Below are 21320 nucleotides of genomic sequence, written 5' to 3'. Positions count from 1 at the left end.
AAAGAAGACTAAAAAGATTTTACTATATGAAGAATACGAAAGATTACAAGCAGCTCTCATTGGATTACAAAAGACATAAACCTGATAAGCTCGATGCTTGAAAATGAGTGCAACAACAACTATGTACAGTTGCCTCGTTGCGCAACTATTGCTTCTCTCATTAACAGCACCGAGAAGTCTTCTAACAACAACAACAAACAGCTCCTACTGGACATATATATATATATATATATATATATATATATATATATATATATATATATAGCTAGCAATCAATGGCCAAAGTGTCACTATTCTTGTTGTCTGTGTTATCTCACCTTACCTACTCAAGAGATCCAAAATACCACATGTCAATCTCTCCTTGTTGACCGTTGACCTTTCTTCCTGTATTAGAACTTTGTCTGTGGAGGTTATTTTCTCTGTGATTCTATCTGTTACGCCAACACCCAGATGGCCTTGTGGTGATCTGGGCCTTCCATTTCTAATGCCATATTTAGCACTTCTAACAGAGATTTTTATTGGTAGTTCCATTTTTTTCTTGTGATTTTTAGTACCATGAAACCATGAATGAATCTAACTCTCATGTTAAAGGACTCATCATGGAATAAAGAAATCCACAATAACATGTTATTCAAGACACCAGAATAGAATACGTGCTTTGACAGTTACACAGGTGACAAACAGCCGGCCTGCATCCTTATTTATTTGTCTTGTTGTTTCTTGTCGATCTATGTCAGGTCTTTTTAATGGCTTTGACTTTTTTTTTTTTCTCTCTTTTAGTATGCTTGGTATTCAAGAGAGGAGGAGAATCAAGAAGAGGAATTTTGGTTTAGAAAATGGAGAGCAATGGAAGAAGACGGGACGTGGGTGGATCTTTACCAGTTGAGAGTGTCCAATCTCTCGCTGCAAACAAGTCAAATCACATCCCTCATAGGTTTATCAGGCCGGAAATCGAGCTTGATCAACTTTCCGAAGTTGATCAGCAGCACCCAATCCCAGCCGTTGATCTAAGCAGACTCCTAGAGGACCCACCATCTCCTCAGGGTCGTGATGAAATGAACAAGCAACATTGGGCTTGCCACAAGTGGGGTTTCTTCCAGGTCTATCTATCTATCTCAACCATTTCCTTTCATATCTCTATATATACATAGAACTTACAGTATTGCATTTCACTAGAGATTGATTCTCCTTCTGTTCATTCTTGAATGGAACAATCTCACCTCCCTATATTAACCAAAAAAACTTTCAAAAAAATGTTTTTTCTAGTCACCCTAGATCATATACAGCACGTAGTTAAAAAAGAATAATAGAAAAATGAAAACAAAAATAGGAATTTTAAGTTGAAAGGGGGTTCACCTGATACTGATACAAGTGAGAGATACAGTTCTTTCTAGGAGGGTTTGTGATACGATCTGCTACTTGTGCCATGCTTAATACAGTTGGATTTTTCTTCAGCTGATAAATCATGGAGTTTGTGATGAACTGATAGAGAGAATGAAGAATGAAGTAGAGGAGTTCTTCAAGCTGACATTAGAAGAAAAGAAGGCTTATTCTCAGCTACCAAACAATATCGAAGGCTATGGCCAAGCCTTTGTTGTCTCAGAGGAGCAAAAACTCGACTGGGGAGACATGCTTTTCCTTCTTCCCAGGCCAGTTCTTTTAAAAAACATGAGATTCTGGCCACTCATCCACCTTCATTCAGGTAAATTAGAAAAAGTACTTCAAAAAACAGTTGCACCAATCTGTCTCATATGGAAAAAAAAGTCAAAAAGCGTATCAAATCAGTCAAGTGGGCAGAAGTGTCTATAAATCTACTCGTGGCAATATCACCATCCAAACAAAATTCGGGCTATGCCAACAGACGTTACACTTCTCTAAAGAATAAATGTGAAAGCACAGGGGAATATAACTCAGCTGCTCATATTATTTAGCGTGTCTGCATATAATTTCAGGGAAACACTGGACAAGTACTCATCAGAACTGCAAAGAGTGGCAATTTCTCTGTTGGGTTTGATGGCTAAGAACTTGGGGTTTGATCCGAAGAAGCTTACGGACATGTTTGATGACGGGACCCAAGGACTCAGGATGAACTACTACCTGCCATGCCTTGAGGCAAACAAGGTTCTGGGCCAATCTCCACAGTATGATGCTACAGGCCTAACTCTGCTCCTTCAAGTCAATCAAGTGCAAGGATTGCAGATAAGGAACAATGGGAAATGGATCCCTGTTAAACCACTTTCTGGTGCTTTAATCGTCAACATCGGTGACATCCTTGAGGTAATTCCAGTATTACTACAGCATCACAAATTTTTGCATTGCATCATTCCATGTCAAACTAGAAAGAAACAAGAAAAAAGAAACATTCTCACAAGAAGAAAGAATAATTCTTTTTTTTTTTTCTCAATACCTGACAAGGCATGCTTACTAGGACTGTCAATCGGGCCGAGCTTGGGCGGGCCTGAGGTGCTCAAGCTCAGCCCATATCTATACAACGGGCTTCGGGCCGAGTTCGGGGCTGACTAAATTAGAAAATTTGCTTGCCCAAACTCAGCCCAAACTCCACATCGGGCTTCGGGCCGAGTTCGGGCTTGCCCATCGCCTCTTATTTTATGCAGGAGAAAAGACTAAGCCAAGCACAGACAAGCCAATTTCATAGAAAGTCATTAAACTTGTTGGCTTTGGCATGTGAGAAAAGCCACACCGATTGATTTTTTGCCAGATTTTATCTTATTCATTTAATAAATCTGAGGTCGAACTATAGCCAATAGGATATGATGATCCAAACCGTTCATATGGAGTGGGCTGAAGAGGGGCAAAATAAAGAAAGAAAAAAACCTATTTAATGTCAAACTATAGCCTATAGGATATTAATGTTTGAGTAACCTATTTAATTAATATCTACTGATTTTTAAGGGCATACAAAATCTTGAAAATTATATAGTAAATATATTATCTGGCCCGGGCCTATAACGGGCTGGATGACCCTTGATCAAGCTCAGCCCAAATTAGAGTTCGGGCTTCAACTTTTGACCAAGCTTGGTTTGGCTTGTTCTCATTTTAATTATGGGCGGGCTTTTAGCGGGCCGAACGGGCGGGCTTCGAGCTTGCCCATCCCGATTGACAGTCGTAATGCTTACTGTGATAACCATCCTGTTTGTTTGCACGTTTGCGTTTGCAGATACTAAGCAATGGGAAATATAAAAGCATAGAGCATAGGGCCGTCATAAACACTGCATTTTACAGCCCGTGCGATTGATGCCACTAGGGCTGCAACAGGGTCAGTTTTGGGTTGGGTTTTTCAAATCCCTAGCCCAACCATGGATCTCGTTATCTCCGCCCTGACCCACCCTGACCCTGAGTCAGGGCCCAAAAACCTCAACCCATTGCCCGTCCTACAGGGCTCAGCGCGGTCCTGGCCATGATTGACCTTGTGAAAATACCTGTTAAAAGTGCCAAAAATAAAGCAACCACATATCATGTAGAACAAAATGATCAATAAACAGAGAAGGGGAACAAAATAAGACAATATGAATTCAACAACATGACAAGCAGCAGAGACAATTAACAATAATAATCTAAAGAAACATCAATCCAAGATAATAGAAAACATTAGCAAAAGAAACATGCACAGATTGTTCAATTCTATAATAGAAAGCTTAGGGTCGGGCCGGGTCAGGGTGACCCGAGGCATTGACCGAGAACCCGACCCGACCCGACCCTAAGTCAGGGCCTAAAAAATGAACCATGACCCGCCCTCTGGGTTGGAAAATCCAGCCAGGCCCGGTTTGGGCTCAGGGCGGGTCAGGGCTGACAGGGCCAAACTTGCACCCCTAGATGCCACCATTGGCCCTCTTATAGATCTTGCGAAAGGGGGTGATGCATACTATAGGAGTGTTAGCCATGAAGAGTATGTGAAACACATCGTCTCCAGTAAACTCGACGGGAAGAACCCCTTGGATTTCATGAAATTGTAGAAATGAAGGGACATCTGTAGTCTATGTTGATTCTTGTGCGAACAAAGAAACAATGAATTCTAGCAATTACAAGGTGCTGTATTGTGTTTCTAAGAGTTAAGGGGAATACATGCACAATACAATCAAACCAAAATAAACAACATGCAAGATTGTATACCAGCCAAATATAATCAACATGCACAATACAGTCAAAAGTGTATGGTGCATGGTAACTGTGTACCCTAAATACTGAGTACAAAGGTGCAACTTGCTTTATTACAGCAAAAATAAATCTAATGTTCATTTAGAGCGCGCAAATCTATTAATGATACGTATTGATTCAACTCCTTATAAATATGAACACCAGCACAGATTATCCAGCGTTTCTTCGAAAACAAAAACGAGAAGGTTTAAAATGGTTTTCAAGAAAATGTAGCGAAGAGTAAATCTTTCCAAACAAAATACGCATCACTTCTTAGATTTGTCCCACCAAAAACCAGGCTGAAATGTTAGCCCTTGTGGGTAGACCAGTTTGGATTGAATGGTGCTTTGAAGAAAACCATGAAGGGGAGCCTACAATGGAGCTTAGAAAAGGGCGAAAAATGCATATGGTCGTTAGTCTTCATGTTAATTACATGAACAAGTACGAGAACAACCTTTGAACAAAATTAACGTGTAATCAATCACATAAATTTGTAACCTAAATAACTTACAAAAGCCAATGAACTTAGAAATGAAAGCTGCATTGGCTCAGTGAAATGGAAACATGGAATAAGAAAAGAAACACAAACACAAACATGACAATCGATGGAAATTAGTATAAAATTAACCTCTTAGATATATTTGTATTTCTTAGAAAAGAAACACAAACACTAACTGTGAGATCCCACATCGAAAAGGGAGGAAAAGTTTCTGGGCTATGTATGTGAACCCTCCTCCCGTGTAGAAGCGTTTTCAGCATCTCCAAAGGGCGGCCCCCGCAGAGTGAGTCGGTCACGGTTAGTGATGATGGAAAACAAAACCGGAGATGGTAGATGACCAAGAACCGAACAATATCTACACAGTGGGGTCAGGTGTGGCACTAACGTAAGCATGTCTTCCTATCACTTTTATTTGGAAACTAGTTGGAGACCCGTGCGTTGCACGGGGCGACTAAAAGGAAAAATGATTCATGCAAATTTGTGGGAAGCATGTTGAAAAGTTATTTTGCAAATCCTAAAATTAAATATTAAAATTTAAAAAGAAGAATAAATACTACAAAGCATATATAATATTAAATAAATTTTAAAATCCCCCAAGATATTTGATTCAACAGCAGCCTAGTTTTTCAAATTTTTGAGGGACTGCTGTTGGATCAAATATCAAGGGCAGATACCCCGCCCTTGTACATGCCCGATCAGGCACCATATAATTTCACATATTATAGATTATAAATGAAAATTACTTTAAAAAATCCTGGCTTTGGCCCATTCATTTTGGATTTTGAGTCAGAATTGATTGTTTAATTGACTCCAAATTGTGTTAAATTCTGAGTCCAACAATGAGCTTTGGACTCAAAATCAATTCACAAGAACCAAAACTAACAGGGTGAGGAAAGAAAACGATCAGTAAGTCTTCTAAGGCCCTGTTTGTTTTGGATTTTGAGAACCTTGAGTCCAAAAAGTGATTATTGGACTCAAAATTAAGACTCAAAAATGGCAAGCCAGAAAAAATAAAAAATATCCTCCCCAAAAAACCTCCCATAATTCTACTCCTTCCCCATTCAGTATTCACATCTTGTTTATTTAATTGTCCCTTTGCCCTTGTTGAGAATACTATTATAGGCTATGTTTCTTTCAACATAAAATGGCCGTAAAAACAAAATTCAAGCCCAATTTTACAGTTAAAAATGAGCATAAACTATATATCTCATTCATTATACAAAAAAGGTGAAAAAAGAATAGAAAAAATCCGATCGTCCCAGGTGCTGCTTGACTTCGTGGGCGTTTGAGTGGCTGCCGAGATAGCTGGTTTTGCGCAGTGGCCAGTGGTCTGGCTGTGAATGGCACGCACACGGTGGTGTCGTTTTTGAGAACCCAGGAGGAGAGAGATTCGAAAGGGACGGGGTTGTGACAGAGTCGAATAGGAAATGAGCGTAGAGAAGCGTTGAGAGGATGAGGGAGAGGAGGGATGGCTCTTTTCTTGTAAAGAATTTTGATTTATATGCTAAGGGAAGATATCAAGCACATGCAAATTAATGCAATGTTAAATACAAAAACTGCCATATTAGGGAAAGGATTTAATGGAGATATTGTAAACGGTAATGGTTATTCAATATTAATGGATTGTGTGCCGCTATATATATATATATATATATATATTAAAAATCATGGGTATAAAACGTGGGCAACAGGAAAGAAAGCTTTCCATTTTTGCTGCGTCTATTTGCAAAATTAATTATTTGAAATGTGATTTAATGGGATTTTCGGGAGTGGAAAAGGTTGCATGTGATATGGAGACGTTTTGGAAAGGAATCAGTGGCCAAGTAGGATTTATACGCCACTTAAGTGGCTATTAAAGGATAGATTAGGATAATATATAAATATTGAATTCCATGCTTATCTTTGAAATGGTGATGATGTCTTATGCCAACTTTTCCTATTCTCTTTAACTGCTAAATTAAAGCTTTAACTGCGTAATTGAATGATTAATAAAACTCAAAATAGAAACGTCAAATGGAATAATTAGATTTCTGTGCAAAATTAGTGTGCCATAATAGCGTTCATGTGAGTGGTTTGAAGCATTTATAACTACAAACCATGAAACGGACGGCGTGAGAAAGAGTAGACCGAAGTTATCCTATCCTATATATATATATATATATATATACAGGGGAAAGTGATTGTGAGCGGCCCCTCATATAAGCTTATATGAGGTGACCGCTAAAAACATGGTGGGACCCACATTTTTTGGGTGATCCGAACCGGTCATTTGATAGGCCCTGACATAGATAGGGGGTGCCCAAAAAATCAGCTCCATAGGATCATCCCAACCCTTCGTACTGTGGAGGTGAAAGAGGGGAAAATGGACGGATAAGTGGGCAAATTTATACCCGCCCATTTTCCCCTCTTTCACCTCCGCAGTTCGAAGGGTTGGGATGATCCTATGGAGCTGATTTTTTGGGCACCCCCTATCTATGTCAGGGCCTATCAAATGATCGGTTCGGATCACCCCAGAAATGTGGGCCCGCCATGTTTTTAGCGGTCACCTCATATAAGCTTATATGAGGGGCCGCTCACAATCACTTTCCCCATATATATATATATATATATATATATGGGGAAAGTGATTGTGAGCGGCCCCTCATATAAGCTTATATGAGGTGACCGCTAAAAACATGGCGGGCCCACATTTCTGGGGTGATCCGAACCGATCATTTGATAGGCCCTGACATAGATAGGGGGTGCCCAAAAAATCAGCTCCATAGGATCATCCCAACCCTTCGAACTGCGGAGGTGAAAGAGGGGAAAATGGGCGGGTATAAATTTGCCCACTTATCCGTCCATTTTCCCCTCTTTCACCTCCACAGTACGAAGGGTTGGGATGATCCTATGGAGCTGATTTTTTGGGCACCTCTTATCTATGTCAGGGCCTATCAAATGACCGGTTCGGATCACCCCAAAAATGTGGGCCCATCATGTTTTTAGCGGTCACCTCATATAAGCTTATATGAGGGGCCGCTCACAATCACTTTCCCCTATATATATATATATATATATATATATATATATATATATATATATATATATATATATATGAGAAAAGGGTTCCTAAGGGTGCCCTCATATAGCTTATATGAGGTGGCTCTTTAAAAACATAGGGGCCCCACATTGTTAGGATGATCCGAAGCATTCATTTGAAAGGCCACATCATAGATATGGTGTGTACAAAAAATCAGCTCCATTGGATCATCGTAACCCCTCCAAAAGTGGGGGCAAAAATGGATAGACACATTTTGTCCACAAATCTGCCCATTTTTGCCCCCACTTTTGGAGGGGTTAGGATGATCCAACGGAGCTGATTTTTTGTACACACCATATCTATGATGTGGCCTTTCAAATGAATGCTTCGGATCATCCTAACAATGTGGGGCCCCTATGTTTTTAAAGAGCCACCTCATATAAGCTATATGAGGGCACCCTTAGGAACCCTTTTCTCATATATATATATATATATATATATATGAGGAAAATGATTGTGAGCTTGAAGCTCATATAGCTTATATGAGCTTGAGGGCCCAAACACATGTGAGCCCACATTTTAGGATGATCCAAAGCATTCATTTGAAAGACTCTTACATAGATAGGGTGTGTACAAAAAAATCAGCTCCATAGGATCATCCTAACCCATCCAAAGATGGAGGGCAAAATGGACAGACATTATTTGCCACAAATCTGCCCATTTTTGCCCTCCGCTTTTGGAGGGGTTAGGATGATCCAATGTAGTTGATTTTTGGTACACACCCTATCTATGTTGAGGCCTTGCAAATAAATGGTTTGGATCACCACAAAAAATGTGGGACCCATGTGTTTGGGCCCTCAAGCTCATATAAGCTATATGAGCTTCAAGCTCACAATCATTTTCCTCTATATATATATATATATATATATATATAGGGAAAGGTGTGCGTACTCGGTCGAGTAGATAAGCTTATCTACTCGGTCGGGTTAAAAACAGTGGGGGCCCACATTTTTGGGGTGATCCAAACCATTCATTTGAAAGGCCCTTATCTAGATAGGGTGTCCACAAAAAATCAGCCCCATAGGATCATCCTAACCCATGCAACAGTGGAGGGAAAAATGGGCAGATTTGTGGACAAGCTGTGTTTGTCCATTTTTCCCTCCACTGTTGCATGGGTTAGGATGATCCTATGGGGCTGATTTTTTGTGGACACCCTATCTAGGTAAGGGCCTTTCAAATGAATGGTTTGGATCACCCCAAAAATGTGGGCCCCCACTGTTTTTAACCCGACCGAGTAGATAAGCTTATCTACTCGACCGAGTACGCACACCTTTCCCATATATATATATATATATATATATATATATATATATATATATATATATATATATATATATATATATATATATATAGAGAGAGAGAGAGAGAGAGAGAGAGCGGAATCCTCTAAGCCGATGGTGCCACGTGTCAGCTCCTCCTCTATAACGCAATTTTAAGAAGCCATCTTTTATATGGAAGAAAGCTATTAAATCTCCTATTAAAAGCTATTAATTCTCCTATTATATCTCTTTCTCTCTCCTAACTCAGCAATTAAATCTCCTATAATATCTCTCCCTCTATCAAGTTTCCCTTCAAATTTGCAAAAGAAGGCATCTCAGTTTCCAAAAGGATTCATATTTAGAAAACGATTCGGATCCTATAAAAAATCTTGCCCTATATATCTCACCCTATTGCCCTATATATCTATATCCCGTAATTAACGATATCTCTTCGAATTCTAATATTGATTACGTCTCCAAACAAACCCAATTAACAACGTTTCTAATAATAAATACATAAAATTATCTTTGACTATATCCTAACGTTACGAATACTTATCATCAAATCAAAGGCTTCCGTCTTTTCAATGCCAAACGGCATGAACCATACTGTTGTTTAAGAGTTGGCTTCACTGGCAACATCTTTACACACAACCCCTCTTCAACAGGTCAGTTGGCTTCTTCATCTGTTTTGTTTTTTTCCTATTTGTTCTTTCACTGCTTTATCTGCCTTCTATTACATTGCTTTGTTTTGTTTCTATCTTTGTCTGTCTATTGGTGTGATGTGGAACTGTCTAGGGATGTTGAAAGGAAAATTAATATTTTTCTGCTATGCTTAAACTCAAGAATGATTCCTACCGCTTTATGTTTTTTTTTTCACTGAATGCATTTGTAAAGCGTTCATGTAAGCATTGAAATCAATGGCATCCATGGTTTACATTTCCTTATTTTATAGTTAATGTACTGTTCATTGTTTGATTAAGAAAGGGAATTTTTCTACTCTTTTTTTATATTTATTCATTTTTTTTAAGTTTTGTAAAATCTACAAATTTGACTGTTTCAGATCATATAGCAGTTTTTATTGTGTTTTGGCTTTTGGGTTATTTTTGTTTATTCTTTTGTGTTTTGGTACTAAAACATCAATTTTCTACTTTAGATCTTCTCATGTTTCTGAGCACTCAATTCCCTTTTATCTTTCCACTATGAGGCATTATTTATTTATTTTCAGAATGGTTGCCTCTTTGTGATTATTCGCATTTTTTTATCTTCACAATGGTCACTTGGGTCGTTTGGGTGCTAAAATAAACTTCTAAGAGATTTCAAATTGTTTTATGGTAGATAGTTGGTACGTGTTCATAAATTTGCAAATTTTATAGTGGATAGCTGGTTTTATGATTGGTCAGAGTCCAAAAATAAGGAGGCATTCATTTTTTTCCTTGAAATTCCAAGACCATCTTAAAACACTGGTATTGTCTAAAATTTTAGAGAATTTCACATTTTGCAACTATTAGCTTTCCGGCATATATATCCAATGGTTTTTTATGCAACTGAGATAGATAACTTTATCAGGTTTCGAATTAGCAGATTTTATTATGTTTCTAATTATTAGATCTTACTTACTTCAATTATAGTTAGGTTTCTAATTATTAGATCTTACTTACCTCCATGATAGACTCTAATGCTACTCGAATAGATGACCTCTCACATTATCTTCATTCTTTATCAGCAGTTGCTAATCGAGGGAGATGAAGGAAAGAGAGAAGGTCAGTCTAATCCTACGTTCTGTAGGTGATTTGGGTGTTCCGAGTTGTCATTATTCCACAAAACAAAAAGAGTTTTCTGGTTGTAAGTTTCAGATCATGTATTTCTTTTCTTTATTTAGAACATGGAAATAAGAGTGCTACCAGGAACTTTAGGCCATTATATGGTTGATTTGAGTATTTTTTTTTCACTCTTCCATTGTTCGTTTCTTCTCTAATAAAATTTTTTTCATTGCCCCGTGCAACGCACGGGTTTGCAACTAGTCTTTTATAAACACGGGATAAAGAGGGCTTTTTAAAATTGCAGGATAAAGGAAGGGCTGACACGTGGCAGCACCACAGCCTTTCGCTTTATATATATATATATATATATATATATATATATATATATATATATATATATATATATATATATATATATATATATATAGAGAGAGAGAGAGAGAGAGAGAAAGAGAGAGAGAGAGTGTGCGGTCGACCGCACCAAGCTTGGGTGCGATCGAGGGCCCCAAACTCATGTGGGCCCACTTTGTTAAGATAATCCAAAGCATTCATTTGAAAGGCCCTTACATAGATGGAGTATGTACAAAAAATCAGCTCTATAGGATCATTCTAACCCATCCATTTGTGGAGGTCAAAATGGACAGACACCGTTTGCCACAAATCGGCCCATTTTTGCCCTCCACTTTTGGAGGGGTTAGGATGATCCAATGGACCTGATTTTTTGTACACACCCTATCTATGATGGGGCCTTGCAAATGAATGGTTTTGATCAACACAAAAAATGTGGGACCCATGTGTTTGGGCCCTCGACCGCACACTCCTTTTCCTCATATATATATATATATATATATATATATATATATATATATAGAGAGAGAGAGAGAGAGAGAGAGAGAGAATAGAGTTCCTAAGGTGTCACCTCATCTAGCTTATATGAGGTGGCGCTTAAAAACATAAGGGGCCTTCTTTGTTTGGATGATTCAAAGCATTCATTTGATAGGCCCTCACATAGATAGGGTGTGCCCAAAAAATCAACTTCATAGGATCATCCTAACCCTTCCATTTGTGGAGGTTGAAATGGATGGGTATAAACCTCCATAAATATGCACATTTTTTACCTACATAAATGGAAGGGTTAGGATGATCAAATGGACCTGATATTTTGTAGGCACCATATCCATCTAAGGGCCTTTCAAATGAGTGGTTTGGATTACCCCAAACAAAGTGGGCCCCTTATGTTTTTAAGTGCCACCTCATATAAGCTATATGAGGTGACACCTTAGGAACTTTATTCTCATATATATATATGAGAAAATGGTTCCTACACATATGTGTAGAGAGTTCTCTACACACTAGCTTAAAATACAGTGGGGGCCCACATTGTTTGGGTGATCCAAGCCATCCATTTTAAAGGCCCTCACATAGATGGGGTGTCTAGAAAAAATCAGATCCATAGGATCATCCCAACCCTACGATTTGTGGAGGTAAAATGAATGTCTTTGAACCTTCACAAATTAGTCCATTTTTTGCCTCCACAGTTCGAATGGTTAGGATGATCCAATGGATTTGATTTTTTGTGGACACCCTATCTATGTGAGGGCCTTAAAAGTGAATGGTTTGGATCACCCAAATAATGTGGCCCCCACTCTATTTTAAGCTAGTGTGTAGATAACTTATCTACACATGTGTGTAGGAACCGTTTTCTCTCTCTCTCTCTCTCTCTCTCTATATATATATATATATATATATATATATATATATATATATATATATATATATATATATATATATATATATATAGGGGAGTGCTACTATTGGAACAAGAGAGAGCATACATCAATTCGATATTTTATTAGGACATTACTTAATTCGTCTCTCTTACGTTTCCTCCCAAGTCCCAATTCATCAAATGATTGAGCCAAATAGAAATCTAAGTGGTGAGATTGCGTGAAATACCAAAACAGAGTCCCAATTCATCAAATGATTGAGCCAAATAAAAATCTAAGTGGTGAGATTGCGTGAAATACCAAAACAGAGTCCCAATTCATCAAATGATTGAGCCAATTAGAAATCTAATTGGTGAGATTGCGTGAAATACCAAAACAGGGGGTGGAAATATCAACTCCTTGGGAGGAGGAAAATAAAACAACTCAACAGCAGCGAGAAGACCCGTCTTACCAAATGAGAGGGCGACCTGTCTCACCATAACATTTCCCTATATAGTCTTGCAATCTCAAACTATAAATTCACTTTGCCGAGAAATCAAATTCCGCGCCAAGGAGGATTCATATCCACTGATTTCATCTCTCGAACAACAGAAAGCTCTGTCTAAGAAAAAAGGAAAAAAAAAAAATACCCTAACCCTAACCCTAGTCCATGGCTTCCTTGATCTCCTCCACTTCTTCTGTGATCTCTCGTTCCTCCACGGCATGCGGTAGTTTCCTATGTAACGAGTCCCGATCCAAAATCTCGGTCCGAAACAACGCTGTGGTTAGTCCTAGACAAAACAAAACCCTCTTTTTTTTTATATCATTATTGGCGGGAATTCAATTACTGTTTTTATTATAATTGCTCGTTCGTTTTTCTGTTTTCGAATCTGAATTCAATTTGAAATTTAGGTTTAATCCGATTTGGGGAACATTTGCAATAAAAAATAAAAAAATGACAGAAGGAAAGAAATTGATTTCACAGTAATTCGGAATTTATTCGCATTTCAATAGCATCTTTTGTAGTAATTTTTATCTAGTAGTGACGAATATGTAGTAACAAGCATATGATGTGAAAATTTTTATGGATTGGAAATTTAGGTTTAATCCGATTTGGGGATACTTGGCAAAAAAAAAAAAAAAATCAAAGGAAAGATATTGATTTCACAGCGAATTGGAAATTCGTTCGCAGTTCACTAGCGTCTGTTGTAGTAATTTTTATCTAGTAGTGATAAATAGGTAGTAAGAACTAAGAAGCATAAGATGTGAAATTTTTTATGGAAAGTTATTGATTACACAGTAATTCGGAAATTCATTTGCATTTCACTGGCATCTTTTGTGGTAATAGTTATCTAGTAGTGATGAATAGGTAGTAGGAAGCATAGGATGTGAATTTTTATGAAAAGCTGCGAGTGCAATTTGTGGCAGAGGTGTAAATTGGTCGAGCCATTGAGGTATGACAATGGGAAGCCGTGCATTCCGGTCCTTAATGATCAGATGCTGCCGGGTTTCTTCTCTTTGAAACAAGATACTGTTCGCCAAAATGATACGAGGCTGCGAATCTTCTCCGGCACGGCCAATCCCACACTTTCTCAGGTAGACTACATTTTAAATTATGTCGATAGATGTTAACCCAGATTTGATACATGTGAAAATTCAGATTATCATGTGAATTAAGGTTTACGAACTAATTGTTCGCCATTTTGGTTCTAATCTTTACTCAGGAAATTGCATGCTACATGGGTCTGGACCTTGGAAAAATCAAGATAAAGAGGTTTGCTGATGGAGAGATTTATGTTCAATTGCAAGAGAGTGTAAGAGGTTGTGATGTATATTTAGTGCAACCGACATGCCCTCCAGCAAATGAGAATCTTATGGAGCTCTTGATAATGATAGATGCATGCCGCAGAGCATCTGCTAAAACTATAACTGCAGTTATTCCATATTTTGGTTATGCAAGAGCTGATAGAAAGGTAGCTCTGGCTTTCTAAAGTGGACTGTAGAGTGAATTTAGTCTTCCCACAAAGCACATTTGTATATCTCTTTTCATAAAAGTTGTTGAAGAAATTACCAAGTAGGTTTGTAATGCATGCTTAGTTTCCTCTTTATGCTTGAGACATAACTAATTATAAAAGTTCCTTATGTTATTTTACAATCTAGGAATCATATATTATATTAACTTCATGTCCTTAGATGTAAACATGTAATCATTTTATTGTGTTGTTACGTGACTAAAGAAATCGACAATAATGCGTCTTTTCACATCCTTGTTCTGAATATTAATCCGTTGCTACTAATTCATGTATAATATACTCCTTACACACCTTTTCAAAAAAAAAATATACTCCTTACACAGTCTATTCTACTGGTTTCAGACACAAGGTCGTGAATCCATTGCAGCCAAACTTGTTGCAAACTTGATTACTGAAGCAGGTGCAACCCGTGTTCTCGCATGCGATCTTCATTCAGGGCAGTCCATGGGTTACTTTGATATTCCAGTAGATCATGTGTATGGTCAGGTAATCAGTACTTCTTTTGGGGGTGTGAGATATCATATGGTTTGTGGATCTTTAGCTTCATTACTTTGTTGAATTTGACCATGTTTTATGACAAAAAACAGGTCAGTTTGACTGATTCTTGAATTACCATTTGTTTCATGTGCTTGTAGCCGGTCATCCTTGATTACCTGGCAAGCAAGACTATCTGTTCAAATGATTTGGTAGTGGTCTCACCCGATGTGGGAGGTGTTGCTCGGGCACGTTCTTTTGCCAAAAAATTATCGGATGCACCATTGGCCATTGTGGACAAAAGACGCCAAGGACACAATGTTGCTGAGGTAACAGAATCTGCTTTTTACTTCTCAAGTTACAATAGTCAATTTTCATGCAGACTTTGCTGTCTGTTTCAAGTTGAATCTGCTATAGCCTTGCATACAATCTGTGGTGGTTTTTAAGAAATGCAATAGTAGTGAATTAGGACTTTATGTTTTGAAAAGGCCATCTGGCTTGATCATGCAAATTTATTTATCCATGTCAAGAAGGAAAGCATTTACCATCCATTTATTGATGATATATCCAAAAATGAATATGTCCGCATTAGTTAATCAGGAACTAATTTGCATGTTCATCTGGAATAATCCTCATTGGCATGCCTTTATTTGTGTAGTTAAGCATCCAATAGTGTCTCTCCATTTTGCTAGGTCTGCCAACCAATGTAGAGCTTCAATTCTTCGACTGTATCTTGATTATTTAAGTAGTAGTAATCTTCCTACAATAGCTTTTAAAGTTCAATTGCTTAGGGCTTGTTTGTTTTAGATCACGACAACCGATTCTGGAGGCCCGAACCGATTATTGGACTCAATTCTAGTGCAAATTTTGGTCCAATAATCGTTTGGGGACTCCACAATCGGTTGTGATAATCTAAAACAAACAGGGCCTTAAGCATTCTTCTTGCAAGTTAGAACTTGTTAATGGTGGGGCAATCTCTGGCCCTTTTGTAACATTTTGTCATTCTTTGGTAAAGCTTTTTTGTTCATAAATCTTGAGAAAAATGTTGGCACTTGTCTAATATTTCAGGCCATCTTCAACCTATCATGCTATAATTTTGCCATCTCAATCAGTTAACTGTTATGTTTAGCTGTACTAAAATTCTGGAAATCTATGGGCTGTGTTGCTTAGTTGAAACGGAGATTTACGCCTTCAAAACTTTTTTGTTGATCATTCATGGAGTGCATGACATTGATGTTTGATACAAAGTAGGGGTTTGGAAATAACCCATGCCCCTAGCAGAATCTGTGGTCCAGGCCAAAATTCAAAACAGATCAAACAAAGACGTGAAATCTGTATTTTTGACAAATTTTTATAGGAAACAATAAAAAACATCTAATCAGTCTCCATATATTACAAAAAATATCACAAATTATCACAAGTGGAGATTTTCCAAGCCATATAGGCTTCTATCCTCCTTGCTGATGATAGAATGTGTTGTAGCATGTTGGTTAAGAATTTTTCTCTCTTTTAATAAAAAAAATATATTGATTAAAGGAAAAAGAAACTGTGCTCGTCTCTTGTGGATATGTGGTATAAAAAAAGGTGGGAAAAAATGAAGATAACATTAAAATTTGTTGCAGTAATTACAGAATTACTCTTATTTATAGTAGTTATGGCAAAACAATTCTATTCATGGATAAATTACTGATCTACCCTTTACCCTTGTGTTATAAAATAAAGTACATCACAAGTTATTTCATCACACTCAAAAAGGGGGTTATCCTTCTGGTTAAAAATTTGACAATTTGACATTCTCAAAATATTGTGTGTGAGAAAGAGCCCAAGGGGCCGTTTGGATACGCGGATTTTAGAATCCGGGGTTTCTTCAAAATTGTAGCTAAGAGACAAGAGAAGAAGCAGACCATTTTTGACTCGTTTCCGTCAGCAAGAGAGTAGCAGATCCTCCCATATTTCCAGGTTTTATAAATCTCAGGATGCAGGAGAGATTTTTAAAACCTGAATTGCTCACCTAAAATCCAAGAAACGCTGTCAGGACAGCATACAACAGCTTGATCATGAACCCTCTTTTACACTGTTTTCAAACTAAAAACCTGGATTCTAAAATCTGTGTTTCCAAACGGCCCCTAAAAGTAGTTGAATGAAGAGTGAATTATGCCAGCTCAGAACTATCAGGAAGTCTTACCTGAAAACAAATTGTAAACTAGAATAAGTGAATAACTTCTCAAATCAGTAACAGTAATTGTTTTAGATTTAAAGATTCCTATTGAAACTCCGTTTTCTTTAATTTGTGATATTGTGAGTAGATTTTCAAAATACAGGTGCACTTCCGAGTATTTGTTGTTTTTAAATGAATAATTTCATGTTTCTGTATTCCATTTTCAGAAGAAATTTTACTTCTGAATCAATATCTATCTGTTCAAATGTACTGCCACCATGCAGGTCATGAATTTGATAGGGGATGTCAGAGGAAAAGTAGCCGTCATGGTGGATGACATGATTGACACTGCCGGTGAGTCGAATCTTACCAAAACCAATATACTCATTTACTTTTTTTTTGAAATGTTGAATTTCGACTTCTGATTAGATTTTTTTTCTAGTTCCCTCCTTGTTTCTATACTCGTTTACTTAGATGAAGAGTTTCCAAGTATATGAATGGTGTCCCAGTGCCATTTGATGGGTACAGATCATTTGATCTATTATTGCTCAATCGGCCTCTACAATTCACCTCTTGTGAATTGTGATGATTGGCCATTTCATTTCCTCATTTTTTACATGTAAAATGTATTCTTTTATCCGGAGTGAAGTTTTGATGGGTAGCATGCTGGTGAATCTAGGGACTATTGCAAAAGGTGCTGCTCTATTACATCAAGAGGGAGCCAGGGAAGTTTATGCATGTAGCACACATGCTGTTTTTAGGTATTGGCATCCTCTTTACTAAATCCATATACTTCTTGCTTGTAGGTTTGTGAAAACACCTATAAAGATGAATATCTGTTGAAATTGTGATAGTTTCCCTGTCTTTGTAAGATCACATGTGATACAAAGTCTATGAAAATGCTTTTTCCTTGTCTTTTCTCCCTTCTCTCTTTTCAAGTGCATGTTTGAAAACTCACTCTTTTTGTTTCTAGAGGCAATAAGCGCCCACCTTGATTAACTTAACCTCGCCTCATTTATTTTTACAAAATGATAGAAATCCAATTTTGGCTTGCACTTGAATAATTTTGATGAAGTTTTAAAACATAAAACCTGCCTGCATTTCAATTAGAAAATGTCATGAACCACCATACATTTATGAAACTGACATTTATATAGAAATGATGAACTGCCTCGGCAGTTCGCCCATAATCTCTGACTCATTGATTTACCCATCCCACAAAAGGAGGATGGGGAGAGAATAGAAAAAGGATGAAACTAGAAAATAAAAACAAGATTACCTGATTATCTTGCTATTTGATTTCAAAATCCAGGGTTTCATGTGTATATGTACCATATAGCTCCAGACTCCATGTATTGTGTGTATACACCTTGCTATTTAACTACTGATATTTTTGTTGATGATGTTTGTTATTTGGCAGCCCTCCTGCGATTGAGAGGTTATCTAGTGGACTATTTCAAGAAGTCATCATTACGAATACCATTCCTGTGATTGAGAAGAATTATTTCCCTCAACTGACTGTTCTGTCAGTAGCGAACCTCTTGGGAGAGACCATTTGGCGTGTTCATGATGACTGCTCTGTGAGTAGCATTTTTAAGTGATATGAATACAGTGGAATCAATTCATTTGTGCAATTCACATGGGTTGTAATTCTTTATAGCTCCCTTTTCCATTTCAGCTACACTATTCTTTCTGTCATGCATTCGTTTCATTTTCTCAGTCAAAGACTGCCTTCTCCCAAAAAATGTTCATCGTGAAATTTTCGTTCTCATGTTACAGAATATGCATCCCTTGTCTTTTTTCTTCTTTTTATGTTTGGAAACATCTTGTCCCCGATTGATGTAATCCACTCTATTTTCATTAATAAAGTTACCTTTCAAAAAATAGAATATGCATCCCTTAGTGTGGCAATGTTTCAATCCTTTTCTTTGAAATTCTCTTCCTTTATTATCCTTCCGTTCCAAGTCTCAAATATGCTGGGTTTTTTTTCCAGAAAGAACACCTTTGTTTCATGAGGATTTGGGATTTTCTCAATGTAAACTTACCAGATCAGTGCTTCAAGGATCAATGACACTAAGAGTAGCTTCATGTTGTATTTTTACTGATTGTCAGGGTACCATGGAACCCTATTTCAGCTTGGGCATTGATTGAAACTGTTGGGTGATGAAAACTGTTGAAAAGTACTTGGGTTGTCTTCCTCATCCCGCTCAGTCTAGCATATCCATGAACACTGCAGTTTGATGATAGTAGTTTCATCCCACTGAGGAAACATCGGATACTGTTTTTGTTTTATTGTAAATTCTTTTTGTTCCTTTACTTTTTTCTTTTCCCTTTTTCTTCGGACAATCTGGGAATTTAGGAGGGAGATATTCTCACCCACCCTTATTCAGATCCGTTTTATTCTTTTATCTTTTTTTGTCCTTTTTTTCAAACGCACCTATATCTAGGATATCTTGGTAGAATACGCTGTGGGTATGTCCTTAATGGAATTAATATGTAATGCCGACTCGATTGATCCTCAAATTGTTGTTAATAGGTTTGGATTATAGATGAGGATAATCAGTATTAAATTTCAGTTTCAGTCGTCACGGAAGCAGAAATGTTTCGGTTTCGGTTGGAAATCTCGATGGAAATTTTGTAAAATAATGGAACCGTATGCAAATGATAGAATTTAAAGATGAAACTTAGGGAAATACTAGAATAAGCACATGTACACACTTAGAAACCATCACATAAACAAGATAACGATGCGTAATGGTTTAAAACATCGAACACCTAGTGACATGTACTGTTACGCACATGTATGATAATTTACTACATACCAAATTCCATGTGTAATTCATATAAATATTTATGCATAATACATGCATCACATTTCGCTTGAAAATCATATAAATATAATTACGTAATACATATTGATATAGTATACTGCTAGTACACTTACGATTTTGGTTTATTTATTTTCGTTGTTTCGGTTTCCATTTCGGTGGAGATGGAAACGGAAACATTTTGGTTGTTTCTTGTCGGTTTTGATGGAAATTTAAAACCACGGGGATAATGTAATACCTGTGCTTGAGTTGCTTTGTTGACTTGATAATTTGTTGAGATTGTGTTGTATGGTTGGGCTTCTATTTGGTTGCCTCGGGCCTTTTCCCTTGAGTGAGGTGCTGGCCTTATGGTGTGATCAGTTCAATGCCAACTGAGGTCTTGTCTGGCATTATAATGGAGGCCCAAGACGAGCCCAGATTCTTAATGCAAGAAGCAAGAGGATTTTGCTGATGTTCAATGTATCATTGTTTAATCTTAACAAGTTATTCTAAACATGTTTATAGCTGCAGTTGCACTTAATTATTCCTTACACGGTGCAATCTGAATCATATTTTGTTCAATTCTATACCACACCGTCTATACATAATACACATTTGATACCAATATTTGATTCCAATTTGAATCAGGTTTTGCTAACTATGGTTGAGACAGATTAGAAGGAAGATAGGTTTGGATTTTATTGTCACATGCATTATGCCGCACGGCATGCCAAGTGTTCTTGTAACATGCCAAGAAAGAGTGAGACTTGTGGACCAAAGGAAAAGGCTTTGATGTATGTGTCATCGGTCATGGTATATCGTTTAAATGAAGTGCCCATTTTTCTTTCCCATGTGACGTGCATCCCTAACGGAAATAATAATCTTCTAAGAAAGAGTTCCCTCTTCTGGTACTCATTCAGACAAATAATTACAAAGCCTTTATCAGAAATGAATGGAAAGGAAAAGGGTTTCCTAAGAATGGGTTGACCTGCTGAGGCAGGCTCCACTATTTTAGTGTTTTACAACACATGTGAGGAGACGCAGGAATGGTGGAGCATTTGGCATATAAAATGGTGTTCAAGAACTCCAAAAAAATCATTTTCATATAAATCTCACTAGGGAAACATTTGGTATTTAATTCTAATCTAATAATCAGTTTTTCACTCAAAACCAAATCAAACAGGGCCTTAATTCTGAATTCAACAATCTATTTTAAACTCAAAATTAATTCTCAAACATGGGGAATGACCATGAAAGAACCACATTAAGTCGGGCTACGGGTTGGGTCGGGTTGCCCAGTACCCAACCCAAGTTGCACCCCTAGTTTTTCTACACATTGTCCTAGCCCCTTGATACAACTTTCTCAACAAGAGAAAGCAAACCAGAG

General features: G+C 37.4%; 2 protein-coding genes across 2 annotated transcripts; both read left to right on the top strand.

Moving 5' to 3' along the window:
- The first annotated feature begins 836 nt into the window (after window positions 1–836).
- Window positions 837–3974, top strand: LOC143886911 (S-norcoclaurine synthase 1-like). The gene is made up of 5 exons (XM_077391090.1): window positions 837–1100; window positions 1456–1690; window positions 1940–2277; window positions 3179–3246; window positions 3815–3974. The coding sequence occupies exons 1-5, from the start codon at window positions 837–839 to the stop codon at window positions 3972–3974; spliced, it is 1065 nt and encodes a 354-aa protein (XP_077247205.1).
- Window positions 3975–12998: 9024 nt separating this feature from the next.
- LOC143878732 (ribose-phosphate pyrophosphokinase 1-like) lies at window positions 12999–20784 on the top strand. The gene is made up of 9 exons (XM_077380978.1): window positions 12999–13245; window positions 13890–14057; window positions 14186–14434; window positions 14837–14980; window positions 15130–15297; window positions 17411–17480; window positions 17806–17887; window positions 18547–18706; window positions 20582–20784. The coding sequence occupies exons 1-9, from the start codon at window positions 13132–13134 to the stop codon at window positions 20609–20611; spliced, it is 1185 nt and encodes a 394-aa protein (XP_077237093.1). The 5' UTR covers window positions 12999–13131; the 3' UTR covers window positions 20612–20784.
- Window positions 20785–21320: the final 536 nt, after the last annotated feature.

This window comes from Tasmannia lanceolata, unplaced genomic scaffold, assembly GCF_043159265.1.
Source record: "Tasmannia lanceolata isolate RefF3 unplaced genomic scaffold, GAP_Taslan_0.1 ptg000002l, whole genome shotgun sequence".
In the NCBI taxonomy this organism is placed as follows: Eukaryota; Viridiplantae; Streptophyta; class Magnoliopsida; order Canellales; family Winteraceae; genus Tasmannia; species Tasmannia lanceolata.
Note: the sequence above shows the minus strand (reverse complement) of the source record. Positions and strands in the feature narration are given on the sequence as shown.

What these genes read in the sequence shown, in the direction of transcription:
- LOC143878732 (XM_077380978.1), top strand. Translation starts at nt 13,132, where the DNA reads ATGGCTTCCTTGATCTCCTCCACTTCTTCTGTGATCTCTCGTTCCTCC. An exon ending in ATGCAAGAGCTGATAGAAAG is followed by an intron (nt 14,435 to 14,836) that starts GTAGCTCTGGCT and finishes TACTGGTTTCAG; the next exon opens with ACACAAGGTCGTGAATCCAT. An exon ending in GTGTTCATGATGACTGCTCT is followed by an intron (nt 18,707 to 20,581) that starts GTGAGTAGCATT and finishes AATTTGAATCAG; the next exon opens with GTTTTGCTAACTATGGTTGA.
- LOC143886911 (XM_077391090.1), top strand. Translation starts at nt 837, where the DNA reads ATGGAGAGCAATGGAAGAAGACGGGACGTGGGTGGATCTTTACCAGTT. An exon ending in ACATCGGTGACATCCTTGAG is followed by an intron (nt 2,278 to 3,178) that starts GTAATTCCAGTA and finishes TTGCGTTTGCAG; the next exon opens with ATACTAAGCAATGGGAAATA. An exon ending in AACACTGCATTTTACAGCCC is followed by an intron (nt 3,247 to 3,814) that starts GTGCGATTGATG and finishes CAGGGCTGACAG; the next exon opens with GGCCAAACTTGCACCCCTAG.